The sequence below is a fragment of the Ascaphus truei genome, chromosome 11 (genome assembly GCF_040206685.1).
Source record: "Ascaphus truei isolate aAscTru1 chromosome 11, aAscTru1.hap1, whole genome shotgun sequence".
In the NCBI taxonomy this organism is placed as follows: domain Eukaryota; kingdom Metazoa; phylum Chordata; class Amphibia; order Anura; family Ascaphidae; genus Ascaphus; species Ascaphus truei.
The window spans coordinates 8,712,698-8,736,060 of record NC_134493.1 but is presented as its reverse complement, the minus strand read 5'-3'; the positions used below and the strand labels follow the sequence as shown (position 1 = coordinate 8,736,060).

General features: G+C 50.0%; 1 protein-coding gene across 1 annotated transcript; it reads left to right on the top strand.

The window, feature by feature from the left end:
• The first annotated feature begins 724 nt into the window (after positions 1 to 724).
• Positions 725 to 6,315, top strand: LOC142463028 (uncharacterized). Its single transcript, XM_075565236.1, has 4 exons — positions 725 to 1,311; positions 3,265 to 3,391; positions 3,817 to 3,890; positions 5,487 to 6,315. Exons 1-4 carry the CDS (start codon positions 996 to 998, stop codon positions 5,864 to 5,866), a joined length of 897 nt encoding a protein of 298 aa, XP_075421351.1. The 5' UTR covers positions 725 to 995; the 3' UTR covers positions 5,867 to 6,315.
• The last annotated feature ends 17,048 nt before the right edge of the window (positions 6,316 to 23,363 follow it).

The window sequence follows — 23,363 nt, the reverse complement described above, 5'->3', positions numbered from 1 at the left end:
TCTGCGGACATGGCTGTGTATCCTGCTGCAGCCAGCCCTCCGGCCGAGGTATGGCGCCACGGTAACGCTTGCGCATGCTCAGCACTCTCCCCCCCCCCCCCCTCTGGTGTTGCTGCGAGGGACGCAGTGTGCTCAAACACCCCGGCCCTCCCGTTACTGGACCGGAGCAGGAGCGACAGGGTACGGTAACACAGATGTGCGAGTGCACAGTATCAGTGTGTCAGCGGCCATGTGAGGGAGCGGCGCCACTGCCAGCCGCTTCTGCGCATTCATGGCGTCTGATGGCCACTGCCTGCCACTTCTGCGCATGCGTGGCGTCCGTCAGCGGCACCATCACAACTGCGCATGCGCGACATCTGTCAGCGGGCGTGTGGGGGGAACGGCAGCTGTAAGGAGCTGCGTCAGCAGCGATACAGCGGGCATGTGGGGGGAGCAGCAGCCATTACGTGACGTCATTTCCGTTTCACATTTTCGTCTCCATGTCTCCAGTTTTGTCCCATCAAGATTGACTAGGTGCCACTAAAGAAGTTTCACTTCAAAAAGTCTCAACATAGGGAGTATTGGCTGGAGATTTATTTTCCCAGTTTGGCAGAACTCTGAGCTCCCAGGTCACTTTCCCAACATGTATAACCTCCCTAATCCTCCTCCTCCCCTCCCTCACTAGCCAACCTCTCCCCTCCCCCTCCCCACAGACATTTAACACATCCATGCCCCTTATAGTGAGGGACAGGAAAGGGACCACCCAGAGACCCAGGGATCCAACCAGGGAATTAGGGGGTAAAGGAAGGGGACCATGGCACCAACCCAGGGAAAAAGAGAGGGAGGGGGGAAGCTCGGTGCTGCGGTCAGTGTGCCGTTTCCCTATATTCATGTTAGGGCTCTTTCCAGTTTCACTTTCACTGCTTGTGTAAGTCTATATAAGGGATAGTGCAGTTCTGCAGTCACTGCGTGTCTGACAGTCAGAGGAGACAGTCTGTGACAGTCAAGAAACAGCCATGGATATTGCTCAACTCAGAGAGTACATCACTAATTTCAGCCTTGATAACTGTGCTCTGGGGAACCAGGGCTATAACCGGGTCCTCCTGCAGCTGTTTGGGTATTTGGGACATGGGAAGTCCTCCTTCATCAACTCCTGTAAGTACGTCCTGGAGGACGGGGAGTTTAGGATCTATGCAGATGCAGGACATTCAGATGGAGGAAAGACCACCAGAAGAATCACATATCCCCTCACTGACACCATTTCTCTGGTTGATAACCGCGGCTGCGCTACGATGAACAGTTATGAGACGGGAGAGATCTTTGCTCAGCTCGGTAAGTGCGGATCTGAGACAGTCTCACTCATCCATCCAGAGATTATTCATATATAACTTAAAGCAACGTGCAGCTTCTCCTCTGTCAGATAAGAGGTTAATTAGCACATTTAACAGTTACATTGCAAGTCTGCTAAGTATCCATTGGATTATAACAAACATGTTTAAGTAAATATACTAAACTAGCTGATATACCCGGCGTTGCCCGGGATGTAATTTTCCCGCTCCCCCTCGCTCTCCCCTCACCCCCTATCTCCACTTCCCCCCTTCACTGCTCCAGCCCCCCCCTTCAGAGCTGCGTTCCTCATTCCCCCCCCTGCATTCACATCTGATTCCACCCCCCTTTCTGCAGCCGCTGACTTTGAGTGCGATGTGTGACAGGGGTGGGTTGTGACAGATGACTTACTGTGGGGCGGGCTGTCCGCTGCTGTGGTGGGCGGGAGCAGGGTCGCCAACAGAAATCATGGGGCCCAGGACAAATGAAAGGAGCAGGGCGGCCGCCTCCCCCAACCTATAGCGCACCTACCACGAAAAAATATGTTTAAGCGCGCAACTTAAACTTAACTGTTTTCTTATTGTCCTACAGAAAAAAAACATTACAATGCAACCTGTTTATTTTTATATTTTCAACAAAAGACAGATGACTGCGTGCCTGGGTGACTGAGTGGGTGACAGTGACTGGATGGGTGGATGACAGTGACTTGATAGAGTGACTGAGTGGGTGGGTGACTGGGTGACTGAGTGGGTGGGTGACTGAGTGTGTGGATGACTGGGTGACTGGGTGGGTGACTGAGTGACTGGGTGGGTGGGTGGGTGACTGGGTGGGTGACTGAATGACTGGGTGGGTGACTGAGTGACTGGGTGGGTGGGTGGGTGACTGGGTTGGTGACTTGACTGAGTGGGTGACTGGGTGGGTGATTGGGTGGGTGGGTGACTGAATGGGTGGGTGACTAAGTGAATGGGTGACTGGGTGGGTGGGTTTGCAACTGGGTGGGTGGGTTTGTGACTGGGTGGGTGGGTTTGTAACTGGGTGGGTGGGTTTGTGACTGGGTGGGTGTGTGGGTGGGTTTGGGACTTTTGTGACTGGGTGGGTGGATGAGTGGGTTTGTGACTTTGGGTGGGTTTGTGACTGGGTGGTTGGGTGGGTTAGTGACTGGGTTTGGGTTAAGTGCTGGGTGGGTGGGTTAGTGACTGCGTGGGTGGGTGGGTTAGTGACTTTAGTGACTGGGTGGGTGTGTGGGTTAGTGATTTTACTTGGTGGGTGGGTTAGTGACTGGGTGGGTTTGTGACTGGGTGGGTTAGTGACTGGGCGGGTTGGTTAGTGACTGGTTGGGTTAGTGACTTTTAGTGACTGGGTGGGTGGGGTGTTTGGAAGCTTTGGGGGGGGTCGGCAGCTGAGGGTGGCAGGATGGCCGGTAGGTGAGGGGGGAGGGATGCTCGGCAGCAGAGGGGAGGGGGGTTCGGCCGGTTGAGGGGGGGGGGGGTGCTCGGCGGCTCACAGGGTTGGTTACCTGTGATTGCCAGTGGAAGAGGCAGCAGGCGAGCAGGAGCGACTGAGGAGAGGGAGAGGTGCCCCTGAGACTCTCGAGTAGGGGCCGGTGCCCGGCGGGACTGTGGAGGTGTCGAGCATGGGGGGGGGGGGGGTCGGTGCGTGTGGTTTGAGTGGGTTAGAGCGCACCGGCCAATGAGAGCCGTGGGAGGGCGGGCGAACCGACGGACCAATCAAATTGTCTATAGGAACGCACAAACAACACTTTCAGTTTTATATATATATATATAGATTATAATTGATATAATTATATATCATAATTTTGCTATTGGATTATGCAAAGATTTCTGCATGGTAAGAATTTCTTCTTATAACTGGTGTATGTGCCTCTTATAATACCGATATCCCACAGAGTCATATCCCCCTTTGTTATTCCCAGGCTAAAATCTGTACCCTGTTTCCCAGGTAATTTGCTGCCCCTGGATCAGGAGGTGGTTTGGGACAGGGGATATCAAAGTATTATGCACAGACTGGTGGAAGGAGATATGGATGCAAATTACTCGGACTTCGTTGTTCCTATTTTTGTATACAGGTAGGTGACCAGCGCAATAAATCCCGGTGTCAGATCCTTGTGACTTTGGGCATCTCACCATGTCCCTGTGCCTCAGGCACTGAAAGCAACATTGTAACATCCCTGGGGACAGGGCGCTATTATCTTTCTCATGTATTCAGGTCATTGTTACCCCCCAGACCAAGATAAACTGTATTATTAGGGTCCCCCACCAGCTCCCCCTTATGTCCCTGTGAGGTCCCATCATACAGCCTCAGTAGTGTCCCTCATAGAGAGAGGAGACGCTGCTCTGTGTAAGTCCTCAGGAGATAGTAACACAATCCCTGCTCCTCAATGCCTGTAAAGTCTCCTCACCACAAGCTGGGAACGTGCAGGCCCCATCCTGTACATTTATACACCGAGTTACTGATTTCCGAGGGATTCACACTATTATCTTTATTCTGCAGTGTCAAGCATGGGATAACTGATGAAGAAGTTCCTGAAATAAAGGATTTACTTGACAATGCCAGGAAGCTGACAGGTAATAATTGTATCATTCTCTTTACTCAGCCTCACATACAATCAGTGATACAGAACATGCATCTTCCATCCTCACATCTCCTCAGCTGGGCTCTAACTAGAAGATTAAGGCTAAAGCCCCGTTGCACTTGACCGCTATATGCGGTCTGTAGGGAGCAGGAGCTGGAGCGGGGGGCGTGGCCAAAATGGGTCGGTGGGCGCGGTAATGATGTCGGGGGGCGGGGCCATCACTGTGTGTCAGGGAGTTCCCTCCCCCGCCTCCCCGCTTCCCGCAGCCTCCCTGAGGAGAGAGTCTGTGGGAGGGAGCAGGGGGGCTCCCTTGGTGCTGCAGCTGCTTTCCCCGCTTCCCGAAGCCCTCCCCTCCTCCTCTCCAAAGCCCTCCCCTTCTCCTCTCCGAAGCCCTGCTCTCCTCCTCTCCTCATTGGCTCACAGCCACACCACATGACGCGTCGCCGCTTGGGATTACAATTCTCTTGCATCCCCTGCCAGCTGACACGTCACAGCGTGTAGTGAGATGTGCAGGGAGGAGGGACTGGGACCGGCTCAGGAGGACACCATCACATGGTGAGCACCGCGCACGCGGCCACGTGTTCCCCCGGACGCAGCGGGACCAAAGCTTAAGGCTGAGTCCCCAGTCAGCACTGTGGCACGCGCGCCTAGCGGGGGGAGGCACATGCACAGCGCTACACCGCGATCTGCGGTCTGAGTGGAGAGAGAGCATTTGCGACGGGAGGGGGCGTGGCAGTAGGTTTGCGTGGCCATGATGTCCCGCAGCTGGTTCGCCCTCATTGGCTGAACCGCCAGCGGGGGCATGGCCACGCCTCCGTCGCAAATTGCCAATCTCAATTTCCACTGCCTGCTTGAAAACCTGTCACGCACCGCTGGGGAAAAATGCGTGACAAGGTAGGAACTGGGGGGGGGGGGGGCGGGGCTTGATCGCACAGCGCACGCCAAGGCGTGCACTGTGGTAGCTAGTGGGACCGCAGCCTAATGGAGATGTCGTTAGACATTAGTATGTCTGGAGATATTTGTAAACAAACTTTTGCTCATGTTTACATCAGAAGAACAGACTTGTGAGGTCCCAAAGGCATACAGTATTTACAAACAAGTTCTCTAAATAATTGGCTTGTTAGTCCAATAAAAGGTGCCACAACATGCAGCATGCTGCACACCTAAGCTTCTCCAGGACTAATACAGGGAACTGGAACTCAGGAAATCCGATTGTATCTGGTCAGACACATTTGTACATTCTGATTACAGTACGTCTGATGTTTTAAGATCAGCATGAGTGTAAAAGAATAATTATACACAATGTGGACTACAATATAATCTGAAATCATAGTCATTAGAAACATAGTAACTGTGTTTATATTTATTAATACATTCAGGACCCTCCCAATACATTTGTTAAGCAATCTTTCTCATAAAGCTCAATGATAAACTGTTAGTGTGCATGGTACTGTGTGCAATATGAGATAAAGAATACTTGTTGGCACAGTGACAGGTGAGCAACCTTTGCCAAAAAGTGACAGTTCTGTGATTCCTTTCCTCCATTAAATGCTGATTTAGTAATACTGTAACACATTTTATTTGGCAGGTCTTGATCCCATTGTTGTGCTCACGTTTAAAACTCAGGGGGACCTGACTGGTGTCCGGGCAAAGTCAAGGAACATGGGAATTGAACATATATTTCAGCTTGAAAACTTCACCCCAAGTGACCATCTAAGAACCCGAGCGAGGCACCAGGAAATCCTAACGTTCTTCTATGAAGTTTTGAAGGACGTTGAATTCCGCATGGGTCTGAAGAGGAATCCACAGCGTGAGAGGGCAGAACGCAAGAAATTTGTTCTGGAGTTTGCACATGAAAGGGAGATGAAGCGAGAAATGGAAAAGAAAGAACAAGAAATGGCAGCGCGACAAGCAGAGAGGGACCGGGAAAGACTCATTCGACCAATTAATCCTTGTGCACAGCAGTAAGCCGCTTATCCAGCTTAGGGCGTATTCTAAATCCGCTGGAGCCGCTGACCGGGCTGTTTTCGGGCTCTATTTTCCATTGAAGTTAAATGGGAATTCTGGCCTAAAATGGCACAGGTGGCCGATTTGGTGGATATAAAATATGCTTTAAGCCTGGAACAGGGAAGGTGCAGAATCAGGGGTTCAAGGGAATGTGCATTTGGGACAGATAGCAAAGGGACATTACAAGCAAAGGGTGGGACAGAACTCTATGTGTGCCTTAATAGTAATCCCTATACTCTTTTTGGGGGTAATTAATGGTCACAGCCACATTTTCCTCCTGTGTCTCTAAACATCATTAAGGGTTACAGAATGAACCAACTCAAACTGCAAAACTGGCCCAATATGTAATTTTTCTAATTGATAAATGTGGGGCTTTCCTTACCCCAATGTATAAAACAATTTGTAACCGATGTTTCTGTGTAACAGCTGGTCATTTAAGTTGACATTAAATTAAAGGGGTTAGAGCTCACATCCAAAAACACATACAAACTAAACACACATACTGTCGCGGCCCCTTTTAATCTCCAACATCCCCGAAAAAATTAGGGCTGTTTTCCGTCTCTCACGGACCTTTTCCGCGCGGCCCGAAATCACCAGAAAGCGCTAATAGCGCTAGACAATGAAAATGCCCGCAGGCGCACAAAACGGCCGAAAATTGCCCGCATCAGCCCGCGATTTTAAAAATCGCGGGGTAAAGGACGCAGGAGGCTAAAGGCGGCCGCCACTGTACAGTGTCATACAATGCACAAGAGACGGGACGACAAGACACAAGTCTAACTAAATAATTATAAGATAGACCAGCAACAAAAAACAGAATGTATTTGTGTGTAATATCCTGAGTCAAGACTTACGTCACTGTATTTGTGTGTAATGTGCCCTCCTCCTGTATTACGCATATCTCTGCCAGCTCCTGCTTTTAACTTTTTGATTTGTCCCTCCCCACACTTCCTCTGTTATTCTCACACCAAGCATTTGGTTCTGTTGCTCCCCCTCCCCCCTCTCTGCTGATCTGTTTCTCCCCTTCCCGCTCTATGCTGATCTGTTTCTCCCCCTCCCCCCTCTCTGCTGATCTGTTTCTCCCACCTCTCCGCTGATCTGTTTCTCCCCCTCCCCTCTCTCTGCTGATCTGTTTCTATAATCTCCCCCTTTCAGCTGATCTGTTTCTCCCCCACCTCTCTGCTGATCTATTTCTCCCCCTCCCCCTGCTGATCTGTTCCCCCCCCCCTGCGGATCTGTTTCTCCCCCCCTCTCATCTACTCTGTTTCTCCCCCCCCCCACTTTTTGCTGATCTGTTTCTCCCCCTCCCCCACTCTGCTGATCTGTTTCTCCCCCCTCTCTCATCTGGTCTTTTTCTCCCCTCCCTCTTCTGATATATTTCTCCCCCTTCCCCTGGGGATCTGTTTCTCCTCCTCCCCTTCTCCGGTGATCTGTTTCTCCCCCCTCTCATCTACTCTGTTTCTCACCTCCCACTCCCTGCTGATCGGTTTCTCCCCGTCCCTCACTCCCTGCTGATCTGTTTCTCCTCCTCCCCAACTTTCTTCTGATCTGTTTCTCACCCTCCCCCACTCTCTGCTGATCTATTTCTCCCCACTCCCTCTCACTGCTGATCTGTTTCTCCCCTCCCCTCTCTCTGCTGATCTGTTTCTCCTCCTCCCCATTCTGCTGATCTGTTTCTCCCCCTCCCCCCTCTCTGCTGATCTGTTTCTCCCCCTCCCCCCTCTCTGCTGATCTGTTTCTCCTCCCACCCCTCTCTGCTGATCTGTTTCCCCCGTCCCCCTCTCTCTGCTGATCTGTTTCTCCTCCCCCTCTCTCTGCTGATCTGTTTCTCCCCCACCCTCTCTGCTGATCTGTTTCTCCTCCTCCCCCTCCCCTCATTGATCTGTTTCTCCCCCCCTCTCTGCTGATCTGTTTCTCCCCCCCCCTCTCTGCTGATCTGTTTCTCCCCCTCCCCAGCTTTCTTCTGATCTGTTTCTCACCCTCCCCCACTCCCTGCTGATCTGTTTCTCCCCCTCCCCAACTTTCTTCTGATCTTTTTCTCCCCCTCCCCCACTCTCTGCTGATCTGTTCCTCCCCTCCCCCACTATCTGCTGATCTGTTCCTCCCATCCCCCACTCTCTGCTGCTCTGTTTCTCCCCACTCCCTCTCACTGCTGATCTGTTTCTCCCCTCCCCTCTCTCTGCTGATCTGTTTCTCCCTCCCCCCTCTCTGCTGATCTGTTTCTCCTCCCACCCCTCTCTGCTGATCTGTTTCTCCCCCTCTCTCTGCTGATCTGTTTCTCCCCCTCCCCCTCTCTGCTGATATGTTTCTCCCCCTCTCTCTGCTGATCTGTTTCTCCTCCCACCCCTCTCCGTTGATCTGTTTCTCCCCTCCCTCACTCTCCGTTGATCTGTTTCTCCCCTCCCCCTCTCTCTGTTGATCTGCTTCTATAATCTCCCCCTCCACCTGCTGATCTGTTTCTCCCCCACTTTCTGCTGGTCTGTTTATTTCCTCCCCCCCCTCTCCGCTGATCAGTTTCTCCCCCACTTTCTGCTGATCTGTTTCTCCCCCTCCCTCACTTTCTGCTGATCTGTTTCTCCCCCTCCCCCACTTTCTGCTGATCTGTTTCTCCCCCTCCGCCACTCTCTGCTGATCTGTTTCTCCCCCCTCTCTCATCTGGTCTGTTTCTCCCCTCCCTCTTCTGATCTATTTCTCCCCCTTCCCCTGGGGATCTTGTTTCTCCCCCTCCCCCTCCCCTTCTCCGCTGATCTGTTTCTCCCCCCTCTCATCTACTCTGTTTCTCCCCTCCCCCTCTCTGCTGATCTGTTTCTCCCCCACTCCCTGCTGATCTTTTTCTCCCCCTCCCCAACTTTCTGCTGATCTGTTTCTCCCCTCCCCCACTATCTGCTGATCTGTTTCTCCACTCCCCTCTCTCTGCTGATCTGTTTCTCCCCTCCCCTCTCTCTGCTGATCTGTTTCTCCTCCCACCCCTCTCTGCTGATCTGTTTCTCCCCCTCTCTCTGCTGATCTGTTTCTCCCCCTCCCCCTCTCTGCTGATATGTTTCTCCCCCTCTCTCTGCTGATCTGTTTCTCCTCCCACCCCTCTCTGTTGATCTGTTTCTCCCCTCCCTCACTCTCCGTTGATCTGTTTCTCCCCCTCCCCCTCTCTCTGTTGATCTGCTTCTATAATCTCCCCCTCCACCCGCTGATCTGTTTCTCCCCCACTTTCTGCTGATCTGTTTATTTCCTCCCCCCCTCTCTGCTGATCAGTTTCTCCCCCACTTTCTGCTGATCTGTTTCTCCCCCTCCCTCACTTTCTGCTGATCTGTTTCTCCCCCTCCCCCACTTTCTGCTGATGTTTCTCCCCCTCCGCCACTCTCTGCTGATCTGTTTCTCCCCCCTCTCTCATCTGGTCTGTTTCTCCCCTCCCTCTTCTGATCTATTTCTCCCCCTTCCCCTGGGGATCTTGTTTCTCCCCCTCCCCCTCCCCTTCTTCGCTGATCTGTTTCTCCCCCCTCTCATCTACTCTGTTTCTCCCCTCCCCCTCTCTGCTGATCTGTTTCTCCCCCACTCCCTGCTGATCTTTTTCTCCCCCTCCCCAACTTTCTGCTGATCTGTTTCTCCCCTCCCCCACTATCTGCTGATCTGTTTCTCCCCTTCCCCACTATCTGCTGATCTGTTTCTCCACTCCCCTCTCTCTGCTGATCTGTTTCTCCCCTCCCCTCTCTCTGCTGATCTGTTTCTCCCCTCCCCTCTTTCTGCTGATCTGTTTCTCCCCCTCTCTCTGCTGATCTGTTTCTCCCCCTCCCCCTCTCTGCTGATCTGTTTCTCCCCCTCTCTCTGCTGATCTGTTTCTCCCCTCTCTCTGCTGATCTGTTTCTCCCTCTCTCTGCTGAACTGGTTCTCCCCCTCTCTTTTGATCTGTTTCTCCCCCTCTCTGTTGATCTGTTTCTCCCCCTCCCCCACTCTCTGCTGATCTGTTTCTCCCCCCCCCCCTACGTTGCTGATCTGTGTCACGGTAGCTTATGACAGGCTGTAATTTACAGCAAAACTATATATAAATATATATATATACCTGGGTTTGAACTGGGACGAGACTTAGATATAACAAATTGTATTTATTCCTTGATAAAGGTGAACACACAAAAAATGTACAAATAACAGCAAAATATAGACACTTACTTAAAGATGGCAATGATGGCACAGTTCCTTCTGGACTGGCAGATCATACAGCAATACCTGCATCATCCCAAGGCCTTGCATAAAGACACAGGCCTCATGACATGCAGACATGAAGATCATGAAGACAATTTGCATGAAGACAATGAGTAAAAGGTGGTTCTGACTTATATACTACTAGCTGAGAGACCCGGCGTTGCCCGTGAGTTAAATTTCCTGCTCCCTTCTCTCCCCCCTATTTGTGTGCTCCCCCTCTCCCAGCCCCCAGAGGAAAGGAGGGACAGTGGACAGGAGGGGGGGGGGACAGTGGACAGGAGGGAGGGGGGACAGGAGGGAGGGGGGGGGCAGTGGACAGGAGGGGAGGGGACAGTGGACAGGAGGGGGGGACAGTGGACGGAGGGGGGGGGACAGTGGACAGGGGGGGGGCAGAAGACAGGAGGGGGGGACAGTGGGAGGTGAGGTGAGTGAGCGCTGGGGAGGGAGGTGAGGCCTTTTTTATAAGGGGGCTGGTAGCCATGAGTGTTTATTATAGACAGAGGGTGGCCCTCACCCCACACAAAGCATGTCCGCCCACTCTGTGTGACATTGACACACCGACTGGTTATGTCTGGATTCTGATTGACCCCGCAGCGCGGGTAAATCCTGTAGCCTCTCTGATAGAGGGAGCAACCGTCATGCGCCAAGGGGGGGAGGGAGGCAAGGGGTGAGCGCCCAGACAGTGACGGGTCTTTGGGCGGGAAAACACGCACCTGACTGGAGCTGGGCGGGAACAGACCGCCTCAGTTTTGGCAACGCCGCCATCTTGTGTGACCTTACGCCGACTGGCTATGTCTGGATTCTGATTGACCCCGCGGCGCGGGTAAATCCTGTAGCCTCTCTGATAGAGGGAGCAACCGTCACGCGCCGAGGGGGGGAGGGAGGCAGGGGGTGAGCGCCCGGACAGTGACGGGTCTTTGGGCGGGAAAACACGCACCTGACAGGAGCTGGGCGGGAACAGACCGCCTCAGTATTGGCAACGCCGGCATCTTGTGTGACCTTACGCGAGTGCCCAGCAGAGGGGGTGAGAAGTAGTGAATAATTTAACAGTTGAGCAGAGCGCATAGAGATATGCCGGTGCGGAGATATGCTGTTGCGGAGCGCAGATAGAAAACGGGACATAAATAATTGGTAAGTGCGTAGGTAAAGCAAGAAATGCACAGCGTGGCTGGCGGTGATGATTTAATGAAAATTAATAATATACTTTACACAGGATGGGGAATAAATAGAAAACGGGACATATTGTGAAAGTGGCCATTGAATGTAGCGACACTTGTGCATGAGCGTATAGAGAAAGGGAGATTTGAGAGGAGCGCATAGAGATATGCATGTGCGGAGCGCACATGTCAGTTGGTGTTGCGGCCATTTTAGAAAATCTTAATGAAACAGGACATATTAAAATGTTAAGTGTGTGTGTGTGTGTGTATGTGTGTGTGTGTGTGTGTGTGTGTGTGTACACACAGGGGTGAGAGTGTGAGATGAACTTACCAAGGACTCTGCAGGGGTTCTGTGGGGGTATGCTGTCAGTGCAAGTGTGTGACAGTGAAGTAGGTGTGTGTCAGTGATGTCAGTGTAAGTTTTGGCCAATGACAGTCGTGTGGGCGGTGTGTGTCACAGTGGGGCGTACCTCTTGGGCAATGACAGTCGGGGTGGCCACGGACCAATCACATTCACCGCAGCTAGTACCAACCTTTGATTTTATATATTAAGATGTCAAACTCATCTCTTTAACCCTAGGTGCCGCGACGGCTAGCAAAAGTCCTTTTGAAGCTGATTTTTTGGACTTCAAGGGTACAGTGTGAAATGTCACACTTAAACTGGTTAGTTCCTTTGCCTTCCTGCTTATTATCATAGCAGGGGGTTGCAGTCTCTCAGAACTCAACCAAAATTTCATATTTACTGCAAATCACTTCCTAACTTCCGTTCAGGCCTACATACAGGCATGAGACATATTAATACATTCCGTCACACCTGGCGCTCTCAGAGAGACCAAACATTACAGTGTAATATGAAAATTAATAGAGATATTAATATCTGGCACTTAGTAGCGGTTAAATACACAGTGTTTAGACTCAAAAGATGGACTAAATCCCACGAATACACATATGTAATTCTTAGCATGTTCAGCCAAGGACATCTCATATTATTCTTATATTTAATAAGGTCACCCATTCAGATATCCTGCTTGGGGTTGCCCCCATCAATAAACCCCTTTGAAGCAGGCTTTTGGCTTCCATTGTAAGTGTGAAGAACAAACACTTAACCATTCCTTGTGCCTGCCTCCCGCATAAACAATTAGGTAATTACCTTTTGCTCACTGGTGCTATGTGTCACACCTAAGCCCAGACCTGAATCCTCTGGGTCCCTTTTGATATTGTATTGTATTGTATGTCTTTATTTCTATAGCGCCATTAATGTACATAGCGCTTCACAGTAGTAATACATGTGGTAATCAAATAAATAACAGATAATATAAATAACAGATCATGGGAATAAGTGCTTTAGACAAACATAACATTAAGGAAGAGGAGTACCTGCCCAGAGGAGCTTACAATCTAATTGGTAGGTAGGGAGAACGTACAGAGACAGTAGGAGGGAGTTCTGGTAAGTGCGTCTGCAGGGGGCCAAGCTTTATGTATCATGTGTTCAGAATGTTCACAGTGCTATTCGTATGCTTCTTTAAGCAAGTGTGTCTTAAGGTGGGTCTTAAAGGTGGATAGAGAGGGTGCTAGTCGGGTACTGAGGGGAAGGGCATTCCAGAGGTGTGGGGCAGTCAGTGAAAAAGGTTTAAGGCGGGAGAGGGCTTTAGATAAAAAGGGGGTAGAAAGAAGACATCCTTGAGCAGAACGCAAGAGTCGGGGTGGTGCATAGCGAGAAACCCCAGCAGAATCCAATCCTCTGGCATCCTTCCTGACATTTTCAGTGACCATGCAATAGTGTACTGTGTAAGGAAAATTAAACCGCCCCATTCAAGCCCTAAAGTTCTCCTCACTAGAACATTTAAAAACTTTAACCCACAACAGTTTCTGGATGACCTTACACTGGCGACACACTTTATTCGAGCTTGGCTAGTCCCACGAATTCGGGTATACCCGGGTGTATTGAGGTTTGTGACTGTTTTCTGCCCGAGTGCATTGAGGTATTTTCCAAGCAGGGATTGAAGCATTTTATTCCCGCTGGCTGCAATACTGCACAGTATATATATATATACTGCATTACAATTCATGAATTTATGCCATCTGGTAGACACGCGAAGCATTGCAGCCTATTAAATCCTAATCATTATCATTTAACAGATCAGCCGCCCGTCAGCCAGGCATGAACCCAGGCTGGGAAGGCAAACACAACGGGGCTTGTTAGAGGTGAGGAGCGGCGCATTCCAGGTATCTGCCAGGTACATACTGGGTATTTGCTCGAATAAAGTGTGTCGGTGCAGTACCAACTGCCCATGGCACAGAATCGATTTAATTCCCGACCCCGATTCTGCGCTCGACTATTTCCAATCCGAGTTCTTAAAACTCTGCGATACCCATGCTCCACTAAGCAAAATAAGGGTACGAGGGGCCCACCTTCCATGGGTTACACCTGACCTTATAGCACTCTACCAGTTCAGGGATGCCTTGTGGAAAAGCTACAAAGTAACTGGCACTACCAGATGCATGCGGAACATGTGCACAAGGCAAACAAGGCATGCAAAAGCACAATATTACGCTGACAATCTCCACCAAAATACATCAAACCCAGCTAACTTCTGGAAGGTTATCAACAATATATTCCAGCCTCCTAACCATCAACAACCAAGTAATATCACTAAGGGGGATATTACTCTGACAAACCCCACTGACATTGCAAATGCATTCAATGATTACTTTGTGGGGTGTGCCACTAACTTATTAGCGAAACGCAGCACAAACCCCAAACATGAATCTCATCCTGGGAGTATCCCTACAGTCCCACCCCCTCCCAACACTGCCCACAATTTTCAATTTAGCCCAGTACCTGAAGAGGAGATTACACAAGCGCTCCTCAAACTAAACTAAGTAGCCAATGTGGACCCGACTTACTACAATCTAGGTTCCTACGACTTGGTGCCCCAGCCATTGCCAAACCAATTGCGTCCATAGTCAACTCTATCCTGTATGCAGGCCATATCCCTAAGACCTGGAAAACTGCCAGAGTTGTCCCAATCTTCAAAAGTGGGGACAAAAACACTGTCTCAAACTACAGGCCAATCTCACTTCTCCCAATTCTATCCAAAGTCATGGAAAAATGTGTCCACTCCCAATTAAGCGATTTCTACACCAAGACAAATTTCCCTAGCCAATTCCAGTCTGGGTTTCGTCCCAAACACTCCACCGTAACTACCCTGCTAAAAGTTTGCAATGCAATCCAGTGTGGAATGGAACGGGGACAACTCACTGGTGCAGTATTCCTAGATTTTGCAAAGCCTTTTGACACAGTTGATCATGTTATCCTGCTTAACAAACTCCAGAGCTCTGGAATAGGGAAACATGCTTTAAACTGGTTTCAGTCCTACCTATCAGGAAGATCCCAACATGTGTCCATCTCAGGCTCTAACTCCAACCCCTGGATATCACCTGTGGTGTCCCGCAAAGCTCTGTTCTGGGGCCCCTACTCTTCTCAGTGTTCATTAATGATCTTCCCACAGCTTGTAAGGAAGCCTCAATACACATGTATGCAGATGACACAATCCTATATGCACACAGCCATAGCCTCTCTGACCTTCAACACATACTTCAGTCTGACTTTTTGAGACTCAAAAGCTGGATTTCCCAAAACAAACTGTTTTTAAACACTGACAAGACTGTAACAATGGTATTTGGGACCAAGACTAAATTTGTAAAGATTCCAGTGACTGAGCTCCTGATTAGAACCAACGCTAACACCACCCTAACACCTGTCACTAGTTTTAAATACCTGTGCTTATTGTTTGACTCCCACTTAACATTCGGGATGCACATTGATACCCTGACAACCAAGACCTATGCCAAACTAGGGGTACTTTACAGGAACAAATCCTCCCTAAGTCTCCTGGTCAGAAAGTGTATTGCACAGCAGATGCTAATGCCAATTATTGACTATGGAGACATAGTATATGGCTCGGCTCCTCAAACCCACCTTAGCAAACTTGACACCCTCTACAATTCAATTTGTCGTTTTGTTCTCCAATGCAACTATAACACACATCACTGCGAAATGCTCAAAGAACTAGATTGGTCATCACTAGAGTCTAGGCGCAAAGTTCACCTTTCCTGTCTCACCCTCAAATACTTTCTGGGCAAGCTATCCAGCTACCTGAACAAGCTCCTCACCCCTACCACATACAGCACCTATCACCTGAGATCAGACTCCAAAAGACTATTCATGGTCCCAAGGCTCAACAAAGTATCCGGACGTTCCTCCTCCTTCCGTGCACCCCAAAACTGGAACAACCTACCAGAGACTCTCATATCCACCACCAGCTTAAGTTCTTTCAAATCTAAGGCTGTCTCACACTTTAATCTGGTCTGTAACTGTTTCATACGCTCATAATATATATTTTCTTTAACTGTGCACGCAATGTCTCTGTATATAATGTATACGTTGTTCATTTATGTAACTGTACTTGTAACCATGTATTATTTGTTTTACTCTGTGCCCAGGACATACTTGAAAACGAGAGGTAACTCTCAATGTATTACTTCCTGGTAAAATATTTTATAAATAAATAAATTAGGGCTGAGATGTAAGGAGGGGCAGAAGAGTGTAAAGCTTTAAAAGTGAGGAGAAGAATGGAGTGTGAGATGCGGGATTTGATTGGAAGCCAGGAGAGGGATTTCAGGAGGGGAGATGCTGAGACAGATCTAGGAAAGAGTAGAGTGATTCTGGCAGCAGCATTTAGGATAGATTGTAGGGGAGATAGGTGAGAGGCAGGAAGGCCGGACAGCAGGAGGTTACAGTAATCAAGACGGGAGAGAATGAGGGCCTGAGTCAGAGTTTTAGCAGTCGAGCAACAGAGGAAAGGGCGTATCTTTGTTATATTGCGGAGGAAAAAGCTACAAGTTTTAGAAATGTTTTGAATGTGAGGGGCGAATGTGAGAGAGGAGTCGAGTGTGACCCCTAGGCAGCGTGCTTGGGCTACTGGGTGGATGATCGTAGTTCCAACCGTAATGTGGAAGGAGGTAGTAGGGCCAGGTTTGGGAGGAAATATGAGGAGCTCTGTTTTAGCCATGTTGAGTTTAAGGCGACGGAGGGCCATCCAGGATGATATAGCAGAGAGACATTCAGAAACTTTGGTCTGTATAGCAGGTGTAAGGTCAGGTGTTGAAAAGTATATTTGTGTGTCGTCAGCATAGAGGTGATATTTAAACCCAAAAGATGTTATTAGGTCACCTAGAGAGAGTGTGTACAGAGAAAAGAGAAGAGGTCCCAAGACAGAGCCCTGGGGTACCCCCACAGAGAGATCAATAGAGGAGGAGGAGGTGTTAGCAGAAGAGACACTGAAAGTACTATGGGAGAGGTAGGATGAGATCCAGGATAGAGCTTTGTTCCGAATACCAAGAGTATGGAGAATGTGAAGGAGAAGAGGGTGGTCCACGGTGTCAAATGCTGCAGAGAGGTCGAGTAATATGAGCAGAGTGTAATGACCTCTGTCTTTGGCAGCATGGAGGGCGTCAGTTATTTTAGTGAGGGCTGTTTCCGTGGAGTGAGCAGTGCGGAAGCCAGATTGTAGAGGGTCTAGGAGAGAATAGGTGTTGAGAAAATGGAGCAAGCGAGAGAATACAAGACGTTCAAGGAGTTTAGAGGCAAAAGGCAGGAGGGAGACAGGTCGATAGTTAGAAAGACAGGTAGGGTCAAGCTTGCTGTTTTTGAGTAATGGTATGACTGTTGCATGTTTGAAGGAGGATGAAAGGTTCCAGAGCAGAGGAGGAGTTAAAAATGTGTGTGAGCATAGGGATTATAGTAGGAGCAAGAGGTTTTAGGAGATGGGAGGGAATGGGGTCAAGAGGGCAAGTGGTAGAGGAGAAGTGGCGATCAACAGCGACACATCCTCCTCTGAGACAGTGGAAAAAGAGTCAAAGAAGACAGGTGGAGAGTTAGGAAGAGGTGTAGGATGGGAAGAAAGAACAGAGGGGATGTTCTGACGTATGGATTCCACCTTTTCCTTAAAATAGTCAGCAGACTCCTGAGCGGAGATGGAGGAAGGAGAGGCAGCTGAGGGTGGTTTGAGTAGAGTATCAAAGACAGAGAACAGTCGGCGTGGGTTAGACTTGTGCATGTTGATTAGTGCAGAAAAGTAGGCTTGTTTAGCTTGCGAGAGGGCAGAGTTGAAACAAGATAGCATAAATTTGTAGTGAAGGAAGTCTGCGAGAGTATGAGATTTCCTCCAGAGGCGTTCAGAGGAACGAGTGGAGGAACGCAGCATGCGTGTGTGGGAATTTAGCCAGGGTCTAGGGTTAGAAGGGCGAGTGCGGCAGAGAGAAAGTGGGGCATGTAGATCAAGAGAGGAGGACAAGACAGAGTTGTAGTTCCTGACCAGGTTGTCGGGGTCTGTAGCAGAGCTGAGAGAGGAGAGGGAGGAGCGTAAAGTGGACTCAAAGTCAGGTAAGTGAATAGAGCGCAGGTTTCTGCAGAACCGGGGTGTAGGTGGAGAAGGGGAGAAGCGAGATAGAAAGAATGAGATGAGATAATGGTCAGAGAGAGGAAAAGGGGAAATGGAGAAATCGGAGAGAGAGAAGTTCTTAGTGAAACCAGGTCTAAGTAGTGGCCATCCTTGTGGGTGCTGGCTGCAGTCCACTGTTGAAGGCCAAAAGAAGAGGTTAGAGAAAGAAAGCGGGAAGCCCAAGGGAGAGAGGGGTCTTCATGTGGCAATTGAAGTCCCAAGGAGAAGAACAGGGGAGTCTGAGGAGAGGAAGAAAGAGAGCCAGGATTCAAAGTGAGAGAGAAAGGCAGAAGGGGGATGAGTAGAGGTAGGTGGGCGATAGATGACCGCCACATGAACAGGGAGCGGAGAGAAAATCTGGACAGTGTGAGCCTCAAAGGAGAGAAAAGCAAGAGAGGGAGGAATAGGAAGGGTTCGGTAAGGACAGAGAGAGGAGAGCAGGAGCCCCACACTCCACCCCTGCCATCAGTGCGCGGAGTGTGGGAGAAGGAAAGGCCACCGTAGGAGAGGGCAGCTTCCAGAGCAGAGTCAGACTGAGTGAGCCAGGTCTCAGATATAGCAAAGAGAAGCAGGGAGTGAGAGAGAAAGAAGTCATGCACAGAGAGGAACTTGTTAGAGAGGGAGCGAGCATTCCAAAGGGCACAGGAGAAAGGGAGAGAGGAGTGAGGGTGGCAGGGGATGGGTATGAGGTTGGAGGGGTTGACACCAGAAGGAGTAGAGGTTGCAGTTGGCAGGCGAGGACGAGCGCATGTAGGAATAAGACAGGGACCAGGATTGGGAGAGATATCCCAGAAGCAAGGAGGAGAAGCATGGATAGAAAGAGGATGTGTGAGGATGATTTGTAAGGGTGTGTTTTAGTGCAGGGGATATAGCTGTGTGGTGTCAGAGGACGCAGGTAAGAAAGGAGTTCATGTGAAAAGAGAAGTGGGGAAGGAAGGAGAGATGGAGATATATGAATAGAGTTAGAGACATACTGAGGCTGGTAAAAAGAAGTGCATAATTTGAGAAGAAGTGAAGTCACAGCAATATTGATATGCACTTCCAGAGAGGAAGCTTGCATAGGCAAGTGACCCCCAGCTCATATGCACAGCATTTGGTTCTGGTATGCATTACAAAGGGCAGGCAGAGCAATTAGCTTTCGGCCTATACATTTTAAAAACTGCAGAAAGGCACTTTATCAAAAATATATGTTCCTCTTATGACAAAGTTATATTTTTAATATGTGGGTACATGGGGGGTTCCCATGAGGCTGAACCCCAAGACTCAGGGTGCTGGCTTACTCCGTTCCCAAATTACCAGTTTTCAGGTAACTGTTTATTCAGCACTGCATATAAGATTAACCCCTTAAGTCCCAGTGGGTGGGTTATGCAGATACTGATCCAGCAACAATACATTTACACAGGAGAATAAGCATTTTCATGTTATAACAAGGGTTAAATCACCTTTCTGGACCTCGGCCCAGTTAACCCCTTGTCTCCCTGGCGAGGTTAGAGAGGGCCAATTGGGGGGTAACCCCGTTAATCCCGGGCCAAACCCTCACGATCGTCACAATCTGTTTCTCCCCCACCTCTTTGCTAATCTTTTTATCCCCCACTCTGCTGATCTGTTTCTCCCCCTCCCCCTCTCTCATCTGCTGTTTCTCCCCTCCCTCTGCTGATCTGTTTTTTCCCCCCTCCCTGTGGATCTGTTTCTCCCCCTCCCCTTCTTCGCTGATCTGTTTCTCCCCCCCTCTCACCTACTCTATTTCTCCCCATCCCCTCTCTTTGCTGATCTGTTTCTCCCCCCACCCTCTGCTGATCTGTTTCTCCCCCTCTCTCTGCTGATCTGTTTCTCTCCCTCCCCCTCTCTCTGCTGCTCTGTTTCTCCCCCCTCTCTCTGCTGATCCGTTTCTCCCCCTCTCTCTCTGCTGATCCATTTCTCCTCCTCCACAACTCTCTCTGCTGATCTGTTCCCCCCCCCCACTTTCTGCTGCTCTGGTTCTCCCCTCCCTCTGCTGATCTGTTTCTCCTTCTCCCCCTCCCCCCACTGATCTGTTTCTCCCCCTTCCCTTTCTGCTGATCTGTTTCTCCCCCTTCCCTTTCTGCTGATCTGTTTCTCCTCTCCCTCCCTCTCCGTTGATCTGTTTCTCCCCTACCCCACTCTCTTCTGATCTGGTTCTCCCCTCCCCCACTTTCTGCTGATCTGTTTCTCCCCCTCTCTCATCTGCTCTGTTTCTCCCCTCCATCTGCTGATCTATTTCTCCCCCTCCCCCTGCTGATCTGTTTCTCCCCCCCTCTCATCTACTCTGTTTCTCCCCTCCCCTTTCTGCTGATCTGTTTCTCCCCACTCCCTCTCACTGCTGATCTGGTTCTCCCCTCCCCCTGCTGATCTGTTTCTCCTCTCCCCCTCCCCCCACTGATCTGTTCTCTCCCCCCTCCCTGCGGATCTGTTCTCTCCCCTCCCCCTCTCTGCTGATCAGTTTCTCCCCCTCTCTCTGCTGATCTGTTTCTCCCCCCTTTCTCATCTGCTTTGTTTCTCCCCTTCCTCACTCTGCTGATCTAGTTCTCCCCTCCTCTTCTCTCTGCTGCTCCATTTCTCCCCTACCCCACTCTCTGCCGATCTGTTTCTCCCCTCCCCCACTTTCTGCTGATCTGTTTCTCCCCTCCCCCTCTCTCTGCTGATCTGTTTCTCCCCTCCCTCCCTCTGCTGATCTGTCGTCCCCCCCCCTCTGCTGATCAGTCTCTCCCCCTCCCCCTTCTCTGCTGATCTGTTCTCCCCCTCCCCCTTCTCTGCTGATCTGTTTCTCCCCCTCCCCCCACTCTGCTGATCTGTTTCTCCCCCTCCCCCTACTGATCTGTCGTCGCCCCCCTCTGCTGATCAGTCTCTCCCCCTCCCCCTGCTGATCTGTTTCCTGTCCCAGGTTTGGCCTTTTGCCAGCAGTTTGAATCAGAGTGAAAGTGGGAGGGAATACAAATAGGATGTGTGGTCCCTCCTTGGCGTAAGAGGCTTCAGGAGGGAAAAGAAGCCCCCCATAAGAGACATACTGTATGCAGAGGTACAACCAGGGAGACGTATTTTGGAAAATAAACCTGCTTTTATTCCGCCCGTAGCTTCCAGCCAGCGGTTTTCAACCTTTTTTTTTTGGTTGGGGAACCGCAAAATTCGATTCTAAAATCCCCAACCCCACTTCCATCTCTCGCGCCCGTCTCTCGTCCACACCACCCCCGTCTTTTATGTCTCTCACCCCTCTCACTCCCTCTTCACAATGTTCTCCCTTACACTCACTCTCCCCCTCCATCTCCCCCTCTCTCTTCTATACACACACACACACACACACACACACACACACACACACACACAACACACACACACACACACACACACACACACACACACACACACACACACACTCCCTCCCCCATGCTGACACAGACACAATATCTCCCCCCCCACACACTCCCCCTCACACACCCTCTCAGCCCCTCTCCCATCCAGACACACACACACCCTCCTCCCCCTCCCCATGGCTGACACAGACACACTTTCTCCCCCACACATAGACACACTCTCTACCCCTCACACAGACATACTCACACAGACACACCCACCCACAGACACACACTCTCTCTCCCCCTCAGAGACATACTCACACATACACACACACTTGCATCTGCTCAAGATGTCTTCTTTCTGCCTCCTTTGTATCTAAAGCCCTCTCCCACCTTAAACCTTTCTCAACGACTGCCCCACACACCTCTGGAATGCCCTTCCCCTCAGTACCCCGACTAGCACCCTCTCTATCCACCTTTAAGACCCCACCTTAAGACTCACTTGTTTAAAGAAGCTTATGAGTAGCACCGTGGATAATTCTAGACACATTGTCCTGGAGCAGGACTGTATATTTCTGTCCCCCCCCCTTTGCAGCTTTGACTCGCAGCCTTCTCCATTTTGGATATAAGCTTTCCCTGCAGCTGTAACTCCCAGGGCATGTGGAAACTGCTACATTTTAGACACATTCCCCTCTCCAGACTGTCAATAGCTGGTTGCCTTGACAACCTCTTTAATCCCCCTATCTAAGTGGATTTCCCCTTACTCCCTTGTCTATGTTCACAGTTAGCACAGTCCAGTCACTTCTCCTGTGTGACAGTAATATCACACTTCCTTTCCCATCCAAGCAGGCTGAGTGAGTACTTCTTCTGCTATTACTCCCTTGCAAAGCAATTCGTTTGACCTTCCCTTCATAAAAAAGAATCTTCATAGAGAAGCACTCTCTCACCACTCAACAACATCTACAAGTATAATCCAACAACTAGTGACAAGTGCGCTCAAACGCCGGATCCTTTCAGTTGTATAAGATATATGGTATACAGATAAGCAGGATAGGACAAAGGGGTTGATGAAATCAATGCTGTAGTAAAGTCCCCAGGCAGGCCAATGATCCCTGAAGGGTAAGATAATGGTCAAAAACAACAATCAAACCCTCATTGGGATGGTTCCTGGACTCACAATAAACATTCGTAGAAAATGAAAAGTAACACTCACAGATGCCCCCGCCCTGTATATCCTGATGGGCGTGCAGCCAAGTGAAGTGATGCTTGTCTTGGAGAAAAAGAGAGAAACTGGTGCACAGCTAAAGGAGTGGGTCCCAAAATGATGTATAAAAATATATCTTTATTAATCCATCATAAAAAGGAGGTAAACACCCTCCTACGCGTTTCGTATATGCAATACACTTTATCAATTTTTCTCCAAGACAAACATCTACAAGTACCCTTTATTTTGCTGTGACTTTCTCAATAAAGTTAAGAATATACTAAAGGACTTGTTGTGCTTTCAAAGAGGGATGACAGAGACAGAGAATGGGGGGGGGAGAGACGGAGAATGGGGGGGGAGAGAGACAGAATGGGGGGCAGAGACAGAAAATGGAGAGAGACACAAAGAGAATAGGGGAGGGGGAGAGACACACAAAATGGGGGACAGAGACACAGAGAATGGGGGGGAGAGAGAGACAGAGAATGGGGGGAGATCGAATGCGGGGAGAGAGACAGAGAATGGGGGGAGAGAGACAAAATGGGGGGAGAGAGACAGAATGGGGGGGAGAGAGACAGAGAATGGAGGGAAGAGAGACAGAAAATGGAGGAGAGACAGAGAATGGGCGAGGGGTAGAGAGAGAATGGGGGAGAGAGAAAGAGAATGGGGGAGAGAGAGAATGGGGATAGAGAGAATGGGGGAGAGAGAATGGGGGGAGAGAGGACAGAGAGAGAATGGCGGGAGAGAGAGAGAATGGGCGAGAGAGAGAGGGAATGGGAGAGAGAATGGGGATAGAGAGAATGGGGGAGAGAAAGAATGGGGGAGAGAATGGGGGAGAGAGAGGATAGAGAGAAAATGGGGTGAGAGAGAGAATGGGGGAAGAGAGAGAAGAGAGAGAATGGGGAGAAAATGGCGGGAGAGAGACAGAGAATGGGGGAGGGATCGAATGCGGGGAGAGAGACAGAGAATGGAGGGAAGAGAGAGACAGAGAATGGGGGGGGAGAGAGAGATTGGGGGGAGAGAGAAAGAGAATGGGGGAGAGAGAGAATGGGGGAGAGAATGGGGGAGAGAATGGGGAGAGAATGGGGGAGAGAG

Coding starts and splice junctions, on each gene's coding strand:
- LOC142463028 (XM_075565236.1), top strand. CDS start 996: ATGGATATTGCTCAACTCAGAGAGTACATCACTAATTTCAGCCTTGAT. Junction 3,392..3,816: donor GTTCCTATTTTTGTATACAG/GTAGGTGACCAG, acceptor TTTATTCTGCAG/TGTCAAGCATGGGATAACTG. Junction 3,891..5,486: donor CAATGCCAGGAAGCTGACAG/GTAATAATTGTA, acceptor TTTATTTGGCAG/GTCTTGATCCCATTGTTGTG.